This window comes from Colossoma macropomum, unplaced genomic scaffold (genome assembly GCF_904425465.1).
Source record: "Colossoma macropomum unplaced genomic scaffold, Colossoma_macropomum, whole genome shotgun sequence".
NCBI classification, from domain to species: Eukaryota; Metazoa; Chordata; class Actinopteri; order Characiformes; family Serrasalmidae; genus Colossoma; species Colossoma macropomum.
In genome coordinates this window covers 1281374-1302427 of record NW_023494797.1, presented here as the reverse complement: position 1 = coordinate 1302427, position 21054 = coordinate 1281374, and the positions used below count along the sequence as shown (strand labels likewise).

The 21054-nt window shown below is 38.7% G+C and overlaps 1 protein-coding gene across 2 annotated transcripts in view; it reads left to right on the top strand.

Moving 5' to 3' along the window:
• Positions 1-19605, top strand: part of creb3l1 (cAMP responsive element binding protein 3-like 1) — a 41979-nt gene extending 22374 nt beyond the window's left edge. Inside the window, exons 4-12 of one of the 2 annotated variants that reach the window (XM_036583988.1) lie at positions 4315-4399; positions 5325-5524; positions 6364-6513; positions 6675-6733; positions 8473-8541; positions 13192-13291; positions 14793-14943; positions 16785-17019; positions 18677-19605. In XM_036583988.1, coding sequence (XP_036439881.1) covers positions 4315-4399; positions 5325-5524; positions 6364-6513; positions 6675-6733; positions 8473-8541; positions 13192-13291; positions 14793-14943; positions 16785-17019; positions 18677-18713 — 1086 coding nt within the window. In that variant the 3' untranslated portion in view covers positions 18714-19605. Of the gene's footprint in view, positions 1-4314; positions 4400-5324; positions 5525-6363; positions 6514-6674; positions 6734-8472; positions 8542-13191; positions 13292-14792; positions 14944-16784; positions 17024-18676 lie in introns of those variants that run through there. The other variant, XM_036583990.1, reaches the window with a different exon arrangement.
• The last annotated feature ends 1449 nt before the right edge of the window (positions 19606-21054 follow it).

Sequence of the window (21054 nt, the reverse complement as noted above, 5' to 3'; positions counted from 1 at the left end):
CTGTGGTGCCAGGATTTAAACTCTCCTGATGATGAAGCAGTTAGACAGTGGTATCACTCATTTAATAACTTAACTTAAAGATTAGTTTTTAACACTTAGCACAGCTACCTAATCTTTATCTAAGCACAGACAATACTCTCTTTCTATGCATGAGGATCTGTGAGACACAGACATCAGTAGATTATGAGTTTGAATCCCAGCAGTGGCACAGCCCCGTGTGATTAGGAGTCCATGAGAAAGAGTCTACGGGTGGAAATTAGCAAAGGCCAGATTGGGAGGAGGTGGAAATTTACTCCAATTTCAGCTTATAAGAAGGCAACCGCATTCACGTTTTTTTTTAAGTAAGCTTAAACTGTATTGTTGACCTAACTGAGGTACAGTGCCACAAAATGCATCTGGCTCTTATGAACTCTGTGAGGGCAACTGTAAAGAGCAGTACAGTTAATTTTGGTCAGTCACAGAAAGAATGTTCATACTAATAGATCCAAAAATACACTGGATGAAAAGAACAGCTGATAAACCTTACACACACTGAGAACCAGAGGGACCGCCACTGCATTTGGAAGAGAATGAAACGTACTCGCACAGACACACATACATATGCGCACACACACACACTGAACTGTTCTCATCATCAGCTGGCTGCTTGTGTTAGAGTTCTGCCCAGAGAACATGTTCTCTCTTTCTTTCTCTTGCTCTGTGTGAGTTAGAAGTTCAGCTTAATGAACCCTATGCCTGAACTCCAGCTGTTACAGTCATAGCTCCAGTATTGGGTCTGGTTCTGTTGAGGCTGGCTGTGTGATCCTACATCAGCGAGTGCAGTACAGACATAAAAAAAACACCTCCGTTCATTCTGATTACATACTCTTCTAGACCAGCATCCTCATCTGTGCCTCATAAAATGTCTGCTCTCTCTTTTTCGCTCACTCACACTCACACACACACATGCACTCTCTCTCGCTGTCTCTCTGGAGCAGTATGTTAGCAGGTGTTTGGTGTTTGCCTGCCAATATATACAAACACACAGTACAAGAGCACTGACATTCCTGGTTTCCTCTTTAGTGTGGAGCTTTGGGTTCTGTTAGCAACTGTGGCTAATGCAGCACTTTGTATAAATGTTAGAAAATGAGTTATTGCATGTCAGAAGCAAAGGGTCATTAGGACGAGCAGGTAAGGATGCTGTAAGGTGGTGGGAAGATTAGGCTGACTCCAAGGGCCTCACATAAACAGATTGTGTCTTTTGTGCATGTGATTTTTAGGCTAACTGAAAAATTGAAAATTGTAACACTTCATTTATTGAAAAATTATGAAAGACTACTTTTAGATCCAGTGCCATCTTGCATTCTGTCACCCCTCAAGTGGCCCCTCCATTTAAACATTCAGTGGTTTAGCTTGGCCACTTCTGTAAGAAAAGTAAGAAAAAAAGAGTAAGAAACAAAAAAGAAAAACAGCGAAAACTGGGTATATAGTGAGATTTGCGCTTCAAATAATGCATCAATCCAATACTAGTCAAAAACAGTTCTTTACAGAGTATTGCTGAACAGCCAAGATTTGAGAAGCAACCAATTTTACCACTTTGGCTGGTTCCATAACGTATATTCATATGCAGTCATTTTGCTTATATTCATATTTACAGTTTGTTGCATGTTAAATAAGACTTGAAATTATGGAGCTAAAACAAAGTTAAGAAGAAGAGCTTAAATATTTTGCCACATTTTATTGTTGGGATTATTATGCTTAGGGAAATGAAGTGAGGCAAGGGGAACATGCATTAAATTTCCAGGGCACCCCTGCAAGCAGGACATACTTAGAGAATTCACAAGTAATGCATTGAATTTACATTGTCCGTGTGTGCTGAGAGAGGAAGAGAGACATGGACACAAACATAGACAGAGTCTCGTAGAGAGAACAGAAGCACACAGTCAAAATGACAGGACATTACAATATGACATCCAATAATTACTATAATTTAGAGGAAGCTTTATATAATTTTTGATCTGCAGAAGAGAAGCTTCTCTCCAGAAAGTTCTGGGGGAAGTATAGATTCAGCTCACATGCCTGTCAGAAAACAGCTCAGTACATTTTACTGTTTCGCTTTAACATTTCTAATAAAACATTTTATCACTTTAATTTGAGAAGCAGAATATGCTAAGAGAGATGTCTCAGAATTGATTTGAGCACACTGGAAACATTACATAGAAAAAGTAATGCACTGAATTTCATGTGTGCACATCATATGCAGATGAATTACTATGAGTGCAACAATACAACTTATTGTATTGCATCGTTCAGTATGAGCCTCTAAATTTAATTAGCCCAGGTACTGAACAATACATTCAACAGACTGGAGCAAATAAAGTACTAAGTAAGTGTATTAGCTTGTAGTTAGTATGTAATTATACATTGTTGTACTTTTATAATGTTGAAATTCTCCTCTTGTGTTTCTGTGCAAAAACAATTGTAATTCATTTTACATGACTGTTATCCTACCTCTGTTTATGCCTTTAACAAGCTGTTTTTGCTGTTGTGCCTTTAACCCTGATATATGTAAATAACCTCTGTTCTGATTGGCTGCTACGTATTGTGCCTAATGCAAAAAGCAGCCCAGACTGAAACACGTAATAACTTCAGCACGAATGGGCATGATTAAACTGCTCTAGGGTAAATATGCGGATATGTGTAAATGTGTTGCTTTTCGGGACATCACAAAAACAATGAATTCAAAATGGCCTGCTTTTGCAGCTTGATTTCTTTTTAGATTGAGAAGTGAATGGTACATTTTGAAACTTTGACACTAACAATGTTTGCAACTTACATCAAATGTATTGAATTAAGACCACCTCATTGTATTGAACCAAATTATGAATTTTAAATCGTTACACTCCTATAAATTACATCAACACAATTCTGTCTTTAGGTTTTCATATTTTTTCACAATAATTTTTTATTCACAATAAAAAACAGTTGTTGTAATATATTTTATTATGTGGAAAGATTTATACTTTTGAATTAAGTAAATTCAGTGCATTACTGTTTCAGTGCAGTAGAGATCCACTTTATACAGCACCACTGACCTGTTACTCTCTTTATGTGTGTGTGTGTGTTTGAGAAGTTGATTTCCTCATCTTCAGCTGTGTTTACTGTCTGGGTCTTCTAGACCTGAGCATTTTTAAACAAATGCTACCAAAAGCAGGCAAATGCCCTCAAGTACATGGTATGAATATCACATACAGTATCTCTCAGTTGGTATGCGGACAGAGAGGGTGAACAAGACTTGCTGCTTTGCAAACTGGAGGAATGATTAATGTAAAGTTATGCAGCTGTCTCACAAATAGATGATGTCTTATGGTTAAGAAGATAAATTGGATTACTGGCTAAATTCTACTGTCTGCCATAACTAAGTGACAGATAGTGGAAACTATCCTGGGGCTTTCTGGAAGAGTATGTTTCCGTGCTCTAACCCATTTGATTCGACTCCTGAAGCATAATTAGCTGATGAGTTCAGTCAGGTCTGTAAGGAAAAGGCTAAAAAGCACCATGCAGTTCTGTGGCCCACTGGAGAATTAGAGAATCTTAAGTAATTTTTCCAAGCTTCCAGAAAGATTACAACATTTAGTTCTGTTCAGTTTCATTTGTATGACACTTTTTACAGTAGACTCAGTCCCCAAGCAGCTTTACAGTAATCTGGGTTCAGGCATGTAATGAGCAAGCTGAGGGTGGACACTCTGGGCTGTGCCACATTGTGGAGTTATGATACAAATAGTACATATTTAAAAGGATCATGAAACAGTGACACTCAGATCATACAGCAGAAAGATGTGAGATAAGTCAGTCATCAATGGCAGAAGTCTGTCCGATAAATATATGGTGGGCTACTGATTGTGTCAGACATATAAAGAATACAGAAGAGCACAGCAGCTGAGTAGTTCAGTATAATTGTAAGGCAGGATTACAACTCCAAGAAACAGGTTAGGAGTTAATCCAAACATTGGCTGCAGTTAAGTTCATCAGATTTTAATTGCTGCCATGACGGAAGTTCACATATATTATGAAATTCAGCAAAATTCTGTTTCCTTTAGGGTTTTCATTCGGCTTAGTTTATCTGTTCAACCAAGTTAAGTAACCACGCAAGTCAAATAGCTCTGAGTTTAGAAGGAACTGCACGTCTAGCAAAGTCTGACTTTGCTACCATTGATATTCATGGACCTAATCTCTTTAAATTTGCAAATGCATTGATCTTAGTATTCTCAACCTGCATGAATATAAATTAATTTTAATTATAAAACTTACGTTCATTCTGTCTGGTTGTTTTAGGGAACCCGAGAACAGAATAGTAACACAGTACCTACTATCAAAGCAGAGCCCAGAGATGCCAACCAGTTCCTGAGCGTGCCCACAGGTGAGTACACACAAACACCTGTACATACACAAAGCTAGGTGACAGATTAGGCTATTAAACTTTAGTGGGATAGCTGCCAGCATCCTTGTGTGCCATCTGCTAGATAAGCGGCATCACTTGTCATTAAGCTATGTTTTTCGTAATGAATTGTTTTCATAATTAATGTTTGTGAAGTGCAGCTAATGGAGTAGGCCTAGATTGTGACTTTTTGGACAAAATCACTTTGTTTCTCTTTTATTTACTTCTGATTTCTGAGTAATTAATAACTCAGCATAAGCCCTGAACTGCTCAGATTCTAAATGGCTGCATTCAGAGCCCCAGCACTCCATCAAGAAGCCTTTCTTTAACACTGTGGCACTGTGCGTCACTCTCTGTGCTCCAGTCTGTCTTCCTGTTTCTTCTCTTTTCCTCCCTGTCTGCCTCACTACATGATTATAAATACGCTCTTTCTGGGGTACGTGAAGGGTTCAGATTAAATGTGGCATGTGCTGCCTGCAAGATCACTCCAATCTCGCTCTCCTTCGGCTCATTGTGAATGGCTCATTGATGCTAACGGGGTCTAAATTTAATTCATAAGTGGTACATTGTGTGTGTATGTGAACCTAAGGCTTAGTGGTAGCACCTGCACGCATTTTATAAAGCTTTCTTCTTAACCAGTGGCATGTCTAAATGGTCAGGGTCCTGCACATCTGGCCACATTCACGCACATACATGCACAGAAGGAAGTCTGTAAAGAAGAATACTTCATGGACTAAAAACAAAATCCTAATTTACTACATAAAGTAGCGCATGTTGGCTGCTACTACTGTTAATACATGCGATATAACGGCCAGTGTTCTGATATATATAATGTAATATATAATGTAATCCTATATGAGTTCCCTCATTTATTTTATTGTCATACGTTCTTAACGTATCCCCTCAGAGGAACACCTGCAGCTCCCACCCACTCCTCCCAGCAGCCATGGCAGTGACAGCGACGGATCGCAGAGTCCTCATTCACTACCTCCATCCAGTCCTGCCCGTCTGCAGAGTCCTCATTCGCTGCCCCCTTCTAGCCCTGCCCGCCTTCAGTCTCGCTCTTCTGTGGCCATCTCCTCTTCCCCACTGTTGACTGCTCCACATGTAAGTTAGCAGCTGGATTTCTACACACATTAACACATTTCTATACATCCATACCTACTTGTGTATGTTTGTATGGGCTACAGACTCTAAATGAGCTACAGCCTGTAGTGTTAAAACACTAATACCAGAACACAATACACTAACCATCTGCTTTATTAGAAATGCTTACCTTACATGTCCACTCACTGGCCACGATATGAGGTCCACCTACTGTATAGACTATACCTCACCCGTTGTTATGTACAATTTATCAGACCCCTTCTACCCCATTCATTGCTGGTCAGTTTCTGATTACAGAACTGCTGTGGGTGGATCAATTTTAACACATAAAGGACACTGACATGGTAGTGTGAGGCACTGTATAAGTGTTTTTACCCACATCAGTGTCACTGCTAGGTTCAGAGTGGTCCACCACTAAATATATTCAGCCAAAAGCAGTCTTATGGTCAGAAACTGACCATTGATGAAGAATGACTAACATAAATTGTGAATCAGCAGATGGCTACAGTTTCTAACTGCACACCAGCAAGGTAGGTCTAATAACATGTCTGTTTCTAATAAAGTTTAAAAAAAATCGTATTTGTGTTGTGAGTGGTAGAAAACCCTGCTGATTCACTGCTGAGGTCTCATAGTAATTAAAGTAATCAAATAATGAAAAGCATACACATGAAGACAAGAAGAAAATCTGAAGTACCACAACTAACAGACATGGTTCTGAAAAATGTTTGTTTACTCCATGGTTTGATCCTGGGCTTTGTTCTGCTGAACTGGCATAGTTTTGGTTTTAGTTAAATCACTGCTTTTGCCTTATTTTGTTTGTTGTTGTTTACACTGCACAGAAGTTGCAGGGGACATCAGGCCCTCTGATGCTGACTGAAGAAGAGAAGCGGACGCTGATGGCCGAGGGCTACCCCGTCCCCAACAAATTGCCCCTGACCAAGACAGAGGAAAAGGCGCTCAAACGAGTGCGCAGAAAAATAAAAAACAAGGTAGCTGGAATGACTTAAAGTGGCATGCAGTATTTACATATAATTACACGGATCTGAACTGGAATTTTGGCAACAGTCTTGTGGTAAATGACATTAAATGCTTCTTTTGAAAGTTGTTGTTCTTTTTGTCAGCACTCACTCTTTCTTCTGCATCTCTTCAGATCTCTGCGCAAGAGAGCCGTCGCAAGAAGAAGGAGTATGTGGAGTGTCTGGAGAAAAAGTACGAGCTGAACTCTCTGGTTCTAGCTGTCTCTCTCTCGCTCCCTTTCTCATTCATATAGTCCTCTGTTTTTCCAGTGTTCATCTTCCAGTCTGTCCTCTTTTTGCCCCTCATTATTCTCTCTTCTCTCCACCTCTTCCATTTATTCCCTCTTCTTCTCCCACACTGGCACACACATCACATCTCTGTCTCTCTCTTTATTTTTCTCTTTTGCACACACACACACTTCACATCTCTCTTGTTCCAAGTGTTTTGTGTTTATTTTTTTGGGTGATTGTGTCTGTGTTGAGGCCAGTGGCAGTAGTTCACAGGAGTCTCTGTGAGTGTATTTTGTGTGTGTATGAGTCATTTTCGCCCTTGCTGCTTTTTTAGGCTCTCAGGGTTTAGAGAACTCACTGGAGAGACTGGACTCACATTGAACATATACATGTTCTTTATTGTTAATGCCATGTTTCAAACAAAACTCCTTTCTCTGTCATAATGTAAAGTTTAAAAAAATGTTAAAAATTATAATAGTTACACATTTTATTCACATCAGAGCTTTGATGAGCAAAAACTGTAGAACAGTGTGAATGGGGAGAACATAATAGAACAGCATAAATAGGGAGAACATTTTAGAACTGTTTGAATGACGAAGAACTTTCTTAAACAATGTGAATGAAGAAGAGCATTCTAGAACAGTATATATGGGGAAGAAGATTGTAAAATGGTGTGAATGAGGGAAAACATTTTAGAACAATGTGAATGGAGGAGAAGATTCTAGGACCACATGAATGAAGGAGAACATTCTAGAACAGCATGAATGAGAGGAACGCTTGTAGGGTGGTGTGCATGAGCTTACAGAAATTTTGTGGTATAGCTTCCGAACCGACCCAAACCATATCATCAAGGTTTGAGTCCAAAACTGATATGAGCTCAACACAATTCTGTCAGAAACTGAATCAGAATTGGCTCATCATCACCCAAAATGGCGTATCAAGGCTCACATTGTTTCACAAAAGTTGGTAAATTACCATGTAGAAACAACAATAGCATTAGAGCATGGTAAATAAAATAATAATAATAATAATAATAATAATAATACAATCAACTGTCCAAAATGAAGTTTAAATTCTGCTTTAACAAATGCATCAAGCAATCAAACAGTGTTTTCAAACAACATCCCAGATGTTTTTTAGTCTGGAAAAATTCTTCATAATGTGCTGTTCTCTTTGCTGTCTACTGCTGATATAGCAAGATAGCCATTACATGTTTAATCTTTCTGTACATAAAACACATTACATATAAAATAAAAATGTATTTTTGGTCAAACACATCATATATAAATAATGGCAGCAGTAAACTGTCTTCTCCTGAATTAATTCACATCTCTCATTCTTTTACTCATGAGCACTGGCCTCATGGACCTTGATGCTAAATTCTTTCAACAATAGTGGCTGACTTAAGCTTGCCAGATTTAAGACTGTTTTAAGGTAATGAAAGTAGGAAGTAGGGAAGAATAAAGTAAGGATGAACGGGAAATGCAGGGGAAAACCTGTTCTTGCTGTAAGAACCAGAATGTAAAATATGAACCTGAGCCTGACGAAATGACGTGTGAACCCAACTGAACCATGTTTAGACAATTATTTCAAGCTCTAATTTATATGCCATTTAACTGACATAAGTGATGCTGTAGATGTGTATAACATGCATTTAAGTAATCAGTGTTTAACATGGTTTGTGTGTGTGCACATGTGCAGGGTGGAGAACTACACATCAGAGAACAATGAACTGTGGAAAAAGGTGGAGACACTCGAAAGTGCCAACAGGTGAGACAGAAATGGTTTGTGTATGCATGCGTGCGCGTGTGTTCTATTATCTTCTCCCCTTTAACAGAAAAAATACACACACATACACAAATGATGCGCTGATTTGTACATGTGTGCAGAGATCAGAGGTCATGATATGATAATAATAATAACACAACCACAACAATAAAAACAATAAAAATACAAGCAGAACTTTGTAGAACAGTGTGAATGGGGAGAAATTTCTAAAACATTAAGAATGGAAGAGACCTTAATAAAATAGTGCCAAATGGAGAGAAGATTCTAGAACAGTGTGGATGAGGGAGAAGATTCGATAACAGCATAAATGGAGGAACATTCTAGCACTATGTAAATTAGTGTGAAGATTCTAGAACAGCGAGTTTTATAGAACAGTGTGAATGAGGGAGAAGAACTCCAGAAGAGTATGAACGTAATAGAACATAGTGAATCAGGGAAAACATACTACAAGAATGTCAATGAAGGAGAAGATTCTAGAACAACATGAATGAGGGAGATGATTCCAGAACAGTGTAAATGGGGGAACAGATTGTAGAACAGTGTGAATTAGGAAGAACATTCTAGAACAGTGTAAATGAAGGAGAACAGTGATAAAGGGGAGAAGATAATAGAACAGTTGGAATGACAGGCAGCATCCTAGAACAGTGTAAATGAGGGAGAACATTCTAGAACAGTGTGAATGGAGGAGAGCATTCTAGAAGAGTGTGAATGGAGGGGAACGTTCTAGAACATAGTGAATAACGGAGAAGTTACTAGAGACTCCCAACAATTACTCACAGGTATGGCACAGCAGCACATTTGGGTTTGTTGGTGATTATTGGAGGATGCTTGGTCAGGGTGCTCAGGGCTTTGGACTTGATGCTAAAGCTCAGGTTAATGTCTGCAGTGCCCCCACAAATCGTTCAGCCTGGCTCTGTTTCTGTTCTCTACTGGAGTTTGTGGTGCAGTTAGAGCTGTGGCACCATCCTGCCATTATAACAGTACACTCCTACAGCGACACACAGCGTGGAGCCTGCTTACTCCTCATTATGGAATAAAGTGCATGTGTGTGTATGTGTTGGCCCTGAGCCGTCTTGGAAGAGGAGAGATCCCTCTGACTCAGCTACTGAAGTTCAAAGGAACTGCCCGGTGTGAGGGGGGTTTAGGTTGAGTGAGTGTGTATCTGAAAGTGTGTGGGTGGGGTGAATTGCAGACCGTCAATTGCACTCTAGATGTGAGGGCTGAAAAAAGTTGTTATTTCTGGTCCCAGAGTTTGTTGGTGTGATTGTGCTGTCCCTGATCCCATGTTGTGGTCTTTTTTACCATGTATCACTGTTTTCAGCAGTGTTTTGTGCATTTTAACTTTAAACTTAGTATGACTGGAGTATCTTGATAACATGGGGACACCAGCCTGACAGACACTTAAATCTGTGGTAAACCAAGAGTCGGTGGGTGCCTCTCATTGAAGGGTGTTACTGGGCATGCTCTTTTTTGTAAGGGTAAAGTAAGGAGCTAAAGAAGTGAGATAAGGAGTAAATGAGGAAATGAGTGAGGCACTGGGTGAAGGAGAGAGTGACGAGGCAGTGGATTAGGGGTTGAACGAAAATGTTAGTGAAGGAATTAGTAAGGGAGTAAATGGGAGAATTAATAAGGGACTGAGTGAGGGTGAGAATAAGGGAATGAGTGATGGAACGAGTAAGGGAATGTGAGAATGAGTGAGTGAAGGAGTATGGAATGAGTGATGGAGAGAGTAAGGGAGTAAGAAAACAAGTGGGAGAGAGTAAGGGATTGAGGGACGGAACGAGTAAGGAAATGAACAAAGGAGAGAAGTATAATGATCAAGTGGATGAGTAAGGGATCGCATGAAGGAGTAAGGGAAATAAGGGAATGAGCCAGTGAATGAATGAGGGAGAAAGTAAGAAGTGAAGGAGTGACTAAGGGAATAAGGAACTGAGTGAAGGAGTGAAAAAAGGAGAGAGTAAGCGAAGGAAAGAATGAGTGAGGGAGTAAGAGAATGAGGGACTGAGTGAAGGAGTGAGTAAGGGAATGAGGGAATGAGTGAGGGAGTGAGTAAGTGAATGAGTGAGAAAGAGAGTAAGGGAATGAGAGAATGAGTGAGGAAGAGAGTAAGAGAATGAGAGAATGAGTGAGGGAGAGAGTTAGAGAATGAGGGAAGGAATGAGTAAGAGAATGAAAGAGGGATAGAAGGTATGATTGAGGGGTTGAGTAAGGGAATGAGTGAGGGAGTGAATAAGGGAATGAGGCATTGAGGGAGAGAGAGAGTAATAGAATAAGAGAATGAGTGAGGGAGTGACTAAGGGAATTAGGGACTGAGTGAAGTAGTAAATAATGGAATGAGGCAGTGAGTGAGGGAGAAAGTAAGAGAATGAGGGAATGAGTAAGGGAGTGACAAGGGAATGAGGAACTAAGTATGGAGTGAAAAAGGGTGAGTGTAAGAGAATGAAAAAACGAGTGAGGGAGTAAGAGAATGAGGGACTGAGTGAAGGAGTGAGTAAGGGAATGAGTGAGGGAGGGAGTAAGTGAGTGAGTAAGGGAGTAAGAGAATGAGAGAATGAGTGAGGGAGAGCAAGGGCATGAGGGAAAGAACGAGTAAGGGAACGAAAGAAGGAGAGAGGTGTATTGACTGAGGGGTTGAGTAAGGAAATGAGTGAGGGAGTGACTAAGGGAACTGAGTGTAGGAGTAAATAAGGGAGTCAGGCAATGAGTGAGGGAGAAAGTAAAAGAATGAGGGAATAAGTGAGGGAGTGATGAAGGGAATGAGGAACTAAGTATGGAAGTGAAAAAGGGAGAGCATAAGAGAATGAAAGAATGAAAGAGTGAGTAAGGGAATGAGGGAATGAATGAAGGAGTGAGTAAGTGAATGAGGGAATGAGTTAGGGGGTGCAGGAGGGAGTGACTGAATAAATGAGGTAATAAAGAATAGATTAATGTATAGATGAACAGATGGTTATATAGTTGGATAGATGGTTTGAAAGTCTCTCTGAGATGCACTGCACATTTGAGTTAAGCATCAGCAGGGTGGTGAGTGACCTCCAGTGGTGATGGCTGATTATTGCACACATCTCTTTCTGTTTATTACTTAGAAAGGTGACTTTAGAAACACGGACCAGCTCCATTTGAACATATTTAGCCACCATAACAACAGTTAACAACAGTTTTCTTTTTTAAAGTGTTTGAAGCCACTTCAGTGGCCTAAACACCCATTTTGACCTGTTTTTAATTGGATAATTGGAAATACATAGTCTGGGTTAAAAATGTTCAAATTTCATCTCAAAACAAACCATTTAGAGCCTTCTCATGAGGTATGTTAGTAACTGTTGGTTCTTGACACACTGACAAGGAACGACCCCTCCTTTATTCTAACTGTACACTCTTAAATATAATATAAATAAATAATCAAATAAACATCTGGCTAACTAAATACTAAAAAAAAAGGAAAGTGTAGATGATTTAATAGATGATATAATCTGTTTCAGCATGTATAATAATACTGTTGTGAGGGGGTTGAAATGAGACAGACACCCTCTGTTATTTGTGGACTAGAGCACTTTCCACACTAACTACTGTCTCAGATCATCTTTACAGAGTCCTAATGAACCATCCAAGAGCTGTAGTTGCACAGTAATCTCCCCTACCATGGAAAAAGAAAGAAACCTTTAGTGGAACCAGACATCCAAAGGAGAACCCATTCTCCTTTGGGCTCTACAAAACCTTCTCCACTGAAGACGTTATGTGGAAATATAGCTTAGGCTATGGCGTGAGTGGTTTAATATGATCTGAGTTAGAGCAAGTAAGGGAGGGAGTTCCTGTTAATTGGGTTGATTTTAACATGTGATACAAGAATTTTATGAGGGTCATGCCTTAATCACAAGCAGAAGTAATCATACTTTCCTCTGTAGATCTCGATTGAGTGGAGTGGCCACTAGAGAGTGCTCTCAATCTGTGTGCACTTGAAAAGTCTTTTCAGTCTGAAAGAACTGGCGTCGAATTTTATTCTGTGGCTATTAAAGGGAGAGAGAAAAGGACATTGTGCTGACTGTGGCAACATAGTTTCTCTGTGTGTGGGTGTTAGTGGGCGTCTGCTGAGTGGGTAAGGTCATTGATGACTTGGACTTAAGAGTCTGGCTTATGTAATACAGTGCTTTTCCAGCAGTGTTAACCCCATTTGATTTCAACATTTTGGAGTAACAAGAGACTCAGAGAGAATCTCTGTAATTTCAAGCGATCAGATGGCACTGAATATTTAAAGCAACAATGTACTAATTTTGCAGAAGGCTGCAGTATGCAAATGAGCCCTCTAACCAGTCAGTGTTTTTACCGTGTGCTGTGGGCATCCTGACCAATCACAGTTGCAGATTGAGTGTTTCTGAAAGTGTTTTGATGAATCAAAGTATTCATGCAATTGGTCACAATGATTTTTTAACTATGTCACATAATTGATTCACCAGTGTTTTCATATATTGAAAATCATATGGCAATATGAAGGAATGTAATCGTAATTCTAGTATTATGTCCATTGTCCATATTGTGCAGCCCTAATGAACACCTGCTGTGAACACCTAATGAACACCTACTGTGTGAAGACTAGATTCATATCTTACACCTTGGCCTAAAATGTTTGTCTTTCTGTAGGTCTTTGCTGCAGCAGCTACAGAAACTTCAAGCTCTAGTTAGTGGGAAAGTGCCTCGTTCCTGCAAGATGGCCTCCACACAGACTGGTACCTGCCTTATGGTATGCTCTCCCTTTCTCTCCTTATATCTTTCCTTTTCTCTATTTCTGGCTCTATCCATCTTTCTTTTTCACATACACTTAGGTATAGGCCTACCCATAATTTCACTTGCACATTCTATTACTCATGAATGAGCATATAATATGAATAATATGGCTGATATTGTACACTAAAAAACTAAAGAGCTCAAAGATTCCCACTCCCAGCAGCTCTTTGGAATTAGCATGCTGGCATCTGTGCATGTACTGTAGAGAGAGCCTGCATGGACTGATTTAGAGTCAGAATGGATTGTAATGGGCTGTATTGGCTGATCTAGAACCACACTCTGGGTATCCGGCATGCCCACCCTCCATTTCAATACTGTTTTTTAACATGCCTTTGTTGACTTGTGCTTAACATTCCATCTTGGGAAGTATCCTAAGGACAGTTCCACTACTGTATTAGTTCAAGATTGTTTGTTAGCTTGTTAGGTGACATTTGGAGAGGTGAGAGATTGAGAAAACCCAAATGACTTGTGCTCTGAAGCAAGTTCCTTTTAAAACAAAAGAATAAATAAATGAATAAATGGTGGACAATGTTGGGAGCAACAGAGCAAGCAACAACAAAAAAGAACAGATGTTTCCAAGATGGTTCCAATTTTAAACCTGAAGCAGACTCCTCTTCAAAATGTGGATTACATTTCTTGTTGGCTAACTTAGGCTAGCTTAGAGTCAGTAAGGTTATAAGCAGTGTTAGCGTCAAACAAACTTACCTGATGTTCAGGTTTTATGATTGTTTAAGTTCAACGCAATAGTCTTTCAGTTATTGCATTGAAATTGCTGTCTAAGCAAACGTACTGTGCAAAATCTACATTTGCACGGTTCTGTGTGTATTTTTGTGCAGACTGTACGTTTGTATTAAATAATCTAGGGATGCAATCAAAATTTGATGGTATTAAAATCAAATCGGTTTTGGCATATATTTGCTTAAAAAAACATTGGCGTCTGAAAGATGTTTAGATTTGACAAAAATTTCAGATTGATATCAGAGTATTTATTGTACTTCGCAAAGCAGAATTTTTAGCTGTTGCTGGGCTAATATGCTAAAATGTCTGCATTTATTTAATCTTACTGCATCTGTAACCCTACTGAAATTAATGTTATTTGTCTGTAATGCTAATCCAGGTGGATCTAGATCCTACAAATTATAAATGCATCAGCATCAGCAGATATGTACATGAAAAATATCCACAATTCTCCTACAAAAATCCTGTCCTCAATGTCTCCCACCTTCACTTGCGAGTGGTCATGTGTGTGACATTGTGAAGCTGATAAGGGCATTTTAAAAACAGTATTGAAACACAGTGTCAGTTTATAAAGCACCTGTTAATCTTGTGCATACAGAAACTTACATATGGGTGAGTGTGGGAGTGTTTGATGTGTGAGTACTATCAAACTGGCTCTACATCAGCTCATGCGGCGGAGCGGTGGTCTCACCGTGTGTGTGGTTCCTCCTCCCGGCCAGGTGGTGGCGCTGTGTTTTGTGCTGGTTTTGGGCTCACTGGCTCCCTGCCTGCCCGAGCTCTCCCTCTACTCTTCTTCCTCATCATCCTCACCCTCACACACGGTGAAGTCTGCCCCGCTTCCCTCTGCTGACCTCTACACCACCAGCCAGGGTATGTCTCTCATGTCCTCCCTGAGCTCTAACTTTGTCACTGTCAACAGTGTGACGCTGTATTCAGACAGTGTGGTGCTGTATTCATAGTTCTGCAAAAAGAAAAATCTAATTTACATGAATAAAATATATATATTACAAAAATATTACAGTCAGTCAGCCAAGACATGTTTGTGTCTGAAGTTTGCTTCTTTAGATTTGCACTGGACAAAAAAGACAAATACAAAAGAACAGTCAATGTTCTGGGTAAGATTGCTGTTGCTGTTGATAATGGCTTCCAATATTTCAGTTTGCGCACTTGTTTGCTACATTAGCCTCGTAGTTCAAGTTAAAAACTGAAGAAGTAAACTTCAGACACCTACTTAAATGATCAACTGAATTTGGGGTAAAAACTTGTCAATGTGGTTTTGGGCACAGTATGACTGTGAACTATAGAACATGAATAAAATTTAATGCTGCAGGCTGCCATTTTAGACACAGGTTGTGCCAAATTCTGCCTCACCTGCAAAATCTCTCCCCTTTACGTACACGTACATCATGCAGACATATGAGCAATAGATTCCTAATCTCCGTTGTTGCGAAAAGTAAAGATTAACAATAAATTATAAAAAGAAACAACAGGACTCATAATTGTAATTTGTAGCATCAATATCAAGGGGAGTTTTGGCACAACACTTGTTGTCTAAAGTGGCTGCCCTCAGCGTTTAGTTACATGGATGAGATTTTGTTCATTTTTACAACTCACAGTAAATCATACTGTGTCCCACACTAAATGGACAAATCTGTTCAACCTTAATAAAGATCTTGATACAGTTTAAATGGGCTGAGTGAAGTTTTTTGAGGGTATGTATTTACATAAAAGATTTTGGTGACTATTGAGTTCTAGTGTTTGTTAGCAATGTTAGTCCAGTTTTACTAAAGATTTTTTTTTTACTTAACCATTTTATTAAATTTGATTTTTTGCAGAATTGTACCTTTTTATAGTATAGATTTTATAGCTACACTGTCTTGTCTATTTTAATGTAAATCTTATGTTGCAAAATTACACAAAATGTCTGTGTTGATCTTGGAGCATAATGCTAATTTTGTAGCCCACTGAAAGCACTAAATACTGTAGTCTTCTTTTGAATCAGCCAGTTCAAAGCAGCAGGTCTTGGGCTACACTTTCTTGACTCTGAGAGACTGATGAAGAACTGCTTTCTCTCTCTGTCTTCTTCTCTCTCTTTCTTGACCAATTACTGGGATCTTGGGACTTCTTGTCAGAATGGGACTCTTTTCACTCTATGATTGGTGTTACATATCTCACAGAGGCTGAGATATCAAATCATTTTCCCCACATGGACAAACCTCACAGCCTTCTCTCTCACCTATCTAGCTCACACATTTGAACACTTCTGAACATTGTCTCTGTCTCCACTCTTAAAAAGCCTCTTCCATTTTGAGGAGGGCCCCATGTAGGCTGCCACTGGATGAGCTGGCTGGGTTGCTATAGTAACCGTAGATCATAGAGGCCTGAGTTAATGCATTCTGGTTCTCCTGAGATGAACTAGACTGGCGTGCACAGCTATAAATAACACATTAATACATATCAACTTAGATTGTAACCAGTTTGAGCAGCTGGGGCAGTTATTACTGCTTGATCAACAGGTCTGTAGGAGTGTAGTTGTAATGTTGTTTTTATGAGGGTTGAAGGCTATGAATATTGTAGGCTATTATAATAACAAACTCATGCATGCAAACTAAACATGCTGCACTTTAAGTGATTCATTTTATAAAGGCTTCACATTACATCTAGTAATAACTGTTCTGCAATTCTCTTTCTCTGTGTGTGCGTTTGTGTAGTCCGCTCCCGCAGCCTGCTCTTCTATGAGGAGGGTTCCCCGCTGGAGGCCAGCCACGGGGGCATGCTGAGTGTGGAGAGAGGGGAGGGGGCGCCGCGCCGTTACACACAGGACCTGAGAGAAACCCACCAGCAGACTCATGCTGCCCACCTCAGCAGGTACCTGAGCCCAAACCAGCCGGAAAACAACAGCAGCGCAGCCCCCCTCCTCCACCAAGAGCAACACTACCACACACGGTGAGTGAAACAGACACAGAATAAAGTTACAGAGGTAACTTTACTTAAAGTTACATAAAACTGCTATGATTAAAAAAGGTAAAACAAATACTGATGCTACAATTGGGCCCAGTGGGCGTAAGCTATGGATGAATGCTTGGAATTGGCCAAGATTAGAATTAGCTCCAAACATGCAGGCAGCAAATTTTTTTTTTTTTTAATATGTGTTGCAATTCTGTGACGTAAATAACATCTGGTAATTGTTGTGCTAAATAGAAAGTTGCCTCTTATTTTCAGTGAAGCACTTTATTTGAATCATATTTTAAAATTTGTATGCAACTGATTTTTTTATTCATGAATTGGAAACTAAAGAGGAAAATAATAGTATTTATATTGTGCCTTTGGCTAATAGAAAGTACAGCAAATGTGTCAGTATGTTTTGGGTGTTTATATAGTGTATTCAGCATTTTATATGTTCACTAACATAAATCAATTACTAAAAACTAGATTATCAGAATATAAGAGCTGTATCAGGAGAAAGGACCTCATTCCCATAGAGGCAAATCATGATAGTCAAGCTCTTAAATGTACTGATATAGAAACAGTCACACTCAGAAGAAGAGGCAGGGATTTTAATAATAATAACATTTTAAAGGAAGCATTTTGGATTTATATATTACCTTGTCACACTGTGGCACCAGCAGGGATAAATGATGAATAAAATCTTACACCTTTTTGGACTAAATTATATTTGTAAGTATATTTAATGACTCCTATGTGCAATTATTCCCCTTCTTCCCTCATATATACAGACAAATTTGTGTTTAATATTCTGATAATAACTTCACCATAGTCTATGTAAGTATAAGCTCTTATGAAAGCTAACTGTGAGTCATGTGACACTTGAACATGTTAAGTAGCACCTATGTGAGTGATTTTGTATGCTGTTGAAGATGCAAGTAAAACCATCAAGCAAGTAAAAGCACCAGATGAAAGTTTACTTTCTGAAAATCTGAAATCCTGAAATCAAAAACACAAATTAAAATGTACTTGCTAAATATATGACATTCAAAATTCCATTTTTAAGATTGACCAATTAAAATGCTGAAATCACCAAAAATCAAAATCACCAGGTGTAATGTCATTATTGCTCCTGTGTGTAAAATATAAGATACATTTCATTTTTCTTTTCTGTTATGAACTTTGTGTTTTGGCTAAGTAGCACTTTCCTTTTCTACTGTAGTGTTTGACCAATGCTTAACCAACACCTCAGTTATGGTTTATGCTTCATTTGATTTAGCTCATATATCCGTCTGTGGTTGTAAAGTTCAAGATACTGTCCACCTGCAAATTTGGCTTGCCCATCCAAAATGGCAGCACTGGTACTGCTACTGGATAAACCTAAGCCACTGGCATAGAACACACTACTGTAAACTCCATGTTGGCCCCCCAAGTCAGACCTCTCCAAACCCATCCCCAAAAACACGTGTTTAAGTATCTGAAAATTAAAATAAATCATTTGAACATTTAGTTATTAGTCTAAACAAAAAAGTAAAAAGTTTTGTGTGGCATCAGATTATGAGTGTTGTGTTGCATGTAGAAATTGTCATTCTTTTATTTGCTGTAGCTCACCTTTGAATAGTGGTAATAATGTCTCTCTCCCTGCTCTCTCTCTTAGAGAGCGTGATCCTGATGGAGGGGCGGAGTATTTCTAACCCCTCTGAGCGGAGCTGCCTATGTCATGCAGGCCTCCGCTGACCCTTGACCCTGAGGTCACCCTATGCCCAGTGGCGCCCCTAGTGTTACCACTCCCCCACCCTACAAAACCCACACATCATCACCACTCTTGGACGCACCCTACTGCAGAGGATGGACAGAAAGAAAAGGCATAAGAGAGAAGAGGAGGAGAGAAAGCATTTACCATCTGTTAGTGACTGTCAGTGAATGAATGAGTGAATGTGTGAGCAGATGAGGAAATGAGCCAGTGTTGTTTTAATCGGCTATTTTGATATGTGGAGTCCGCATTATGCTGCACATAGATGGGTATGGGAATCTTTTTTTAGTCATTCTTTCTTCCTCCAATACCTTACCACTGTCACACCGAACTGGTATTCTTCATCCAAAGATTTCTCTTTCACTGTTACTTGTTTTTTTTTGTTTTTTTTTTGAAAAATGTTTTCCAGTACTGGTGTAATCACAGGTGCCTGAGCATTTTTCTCTTTTTTAGCTTTAGTTAAAACATTTTAATAGCATTTTATTCTTTTTATATGTTTCAGAATACCATGAGAACTGTTTATCTGATGAGTTAAAGCTGGACTGCACTTGTTTTGCACTAGGAAAACAAATTGATTTAAGTGCCTTCAAATTCTTTTCCCCCCATGTAGTTGTATTTAAAATGTGTTATTTTCTTAACTTCTGGTTTCTCTCGTATGTTCTTTTTGCTTACTCTTACTGAGAACTGAGAAAGGTATTTTATTTTTGTTTTTGTACTATTTTAAATTTGAAAAGGTAGATGCATTTGTACTGAATTGAAAGTATCCATAATATATTCTAGTATTGTCAGCATTCCAAAAAGAGCATATTTATTTTATGCACAAAAAAAAGAAAAGTGAGAATTGTTGTTCTTTTTATATATATATATATATATATATATATATATAATTGCTAAGGATGATGTAAAGTTTACATGATCTTGTTGTTCATAACTGTTAAACAGTTTTTTGTGTTATCTTTATTCTGTATAAAGAAAAGAAAGTTTTGTATATAGGGGGGTTTGAACCAGGACAATCAGCTGTAAGACCTACATGCAGAAATCTCACCGAGACTTAGTGCAGAACTGTGTTGGAATTTTTATTTTTATTATTACTATCACCATTAGAAGACAAAGTCTGAAAGTCTGGTTGCTATGGAAGTGAAGATGCTAATGCAAAGCTGTAAATCATATGTAAAGTAAAATTCAAAATAGTCATTTTAGACATTTCACATTTTACTTATTGCAGTTTCCCTGAGGAATTCACACTCAGAACCATGTATTCTAATTCAATTTGTACTATAATATACATCAGAGAGATCTCATTCATTCTTGTACATTGAAACATCATGTCATTGTTGTACAGCGTAATTCAAAATTTCATCTCTAAAAGTTGATTGGTGAAGGGATAGACCACATCACACTACTGTCCATAAGTCCCCTTGGTTGTACTATATTTTTGACCTGTTGATCTTTGAACGATTCAGACTGTATGTTGTGATTCACCCTGTGTCAACTGTTCAAACTGTAAATGTGGGAGTGTGCAGTATGTCTTCTTTGTAAGGTTAATAACTAAGACTTTGTACCTTCACAGGTAAACTATACCTTTCTAGGCTTAAGCCTGGTTTTTCAGTTCTGTCCTGGTGTTCTGGAACTTGATTCTAGATTTGGCTCAGAGTTCTAAACATGGCCTCCAACTTTCATAACTCGAGCCGAGGTGTTGAATTTAGATTTGCGCAGAATGTAGAATATAGCCTAGAATGTATGCTATATTCTCCGTTTTTGCGTTGAATATAGTTAGCTAGAGAAATTGCTTTAAATGTACTCTTGATGTGATTGTTGTTGGTGCCGCCTGTGTCCTTGTTCATTTTGTGGCCTTTTGTATATATGACATTAATGCTCAGTGCTAGCTGTAAATATGGAGGATGTATTTTTATATTTCTGATGCATTTTGGTATTCACTATGCGCCTTTTGGGGGGGGTTGTGGACCTCATTGTTGACCTTTGGCACTGTTTTGGTATCTCGCTGCATGTCTCTCTGTGCTTGGAACATCTCCGCCAGCCTCTCTGTTTCTGTCTGTATTATTAAAGTAGAGTTAGAATGAAGCAAAATACAAAAATTTGCAGAAGCAAAACATTGTCTCCTTGTGTTATTCTCTCCATCTTACACTCTCTATTTTGAGTCACTTTTGACCTACAAATAAAATTGTTTTTTATAATAAAATAATAATAATAATAATAATATTATTATTATTATTATTATAGTATCTTCATTTATATAGCACTTTCCATACGGTGGCAACACA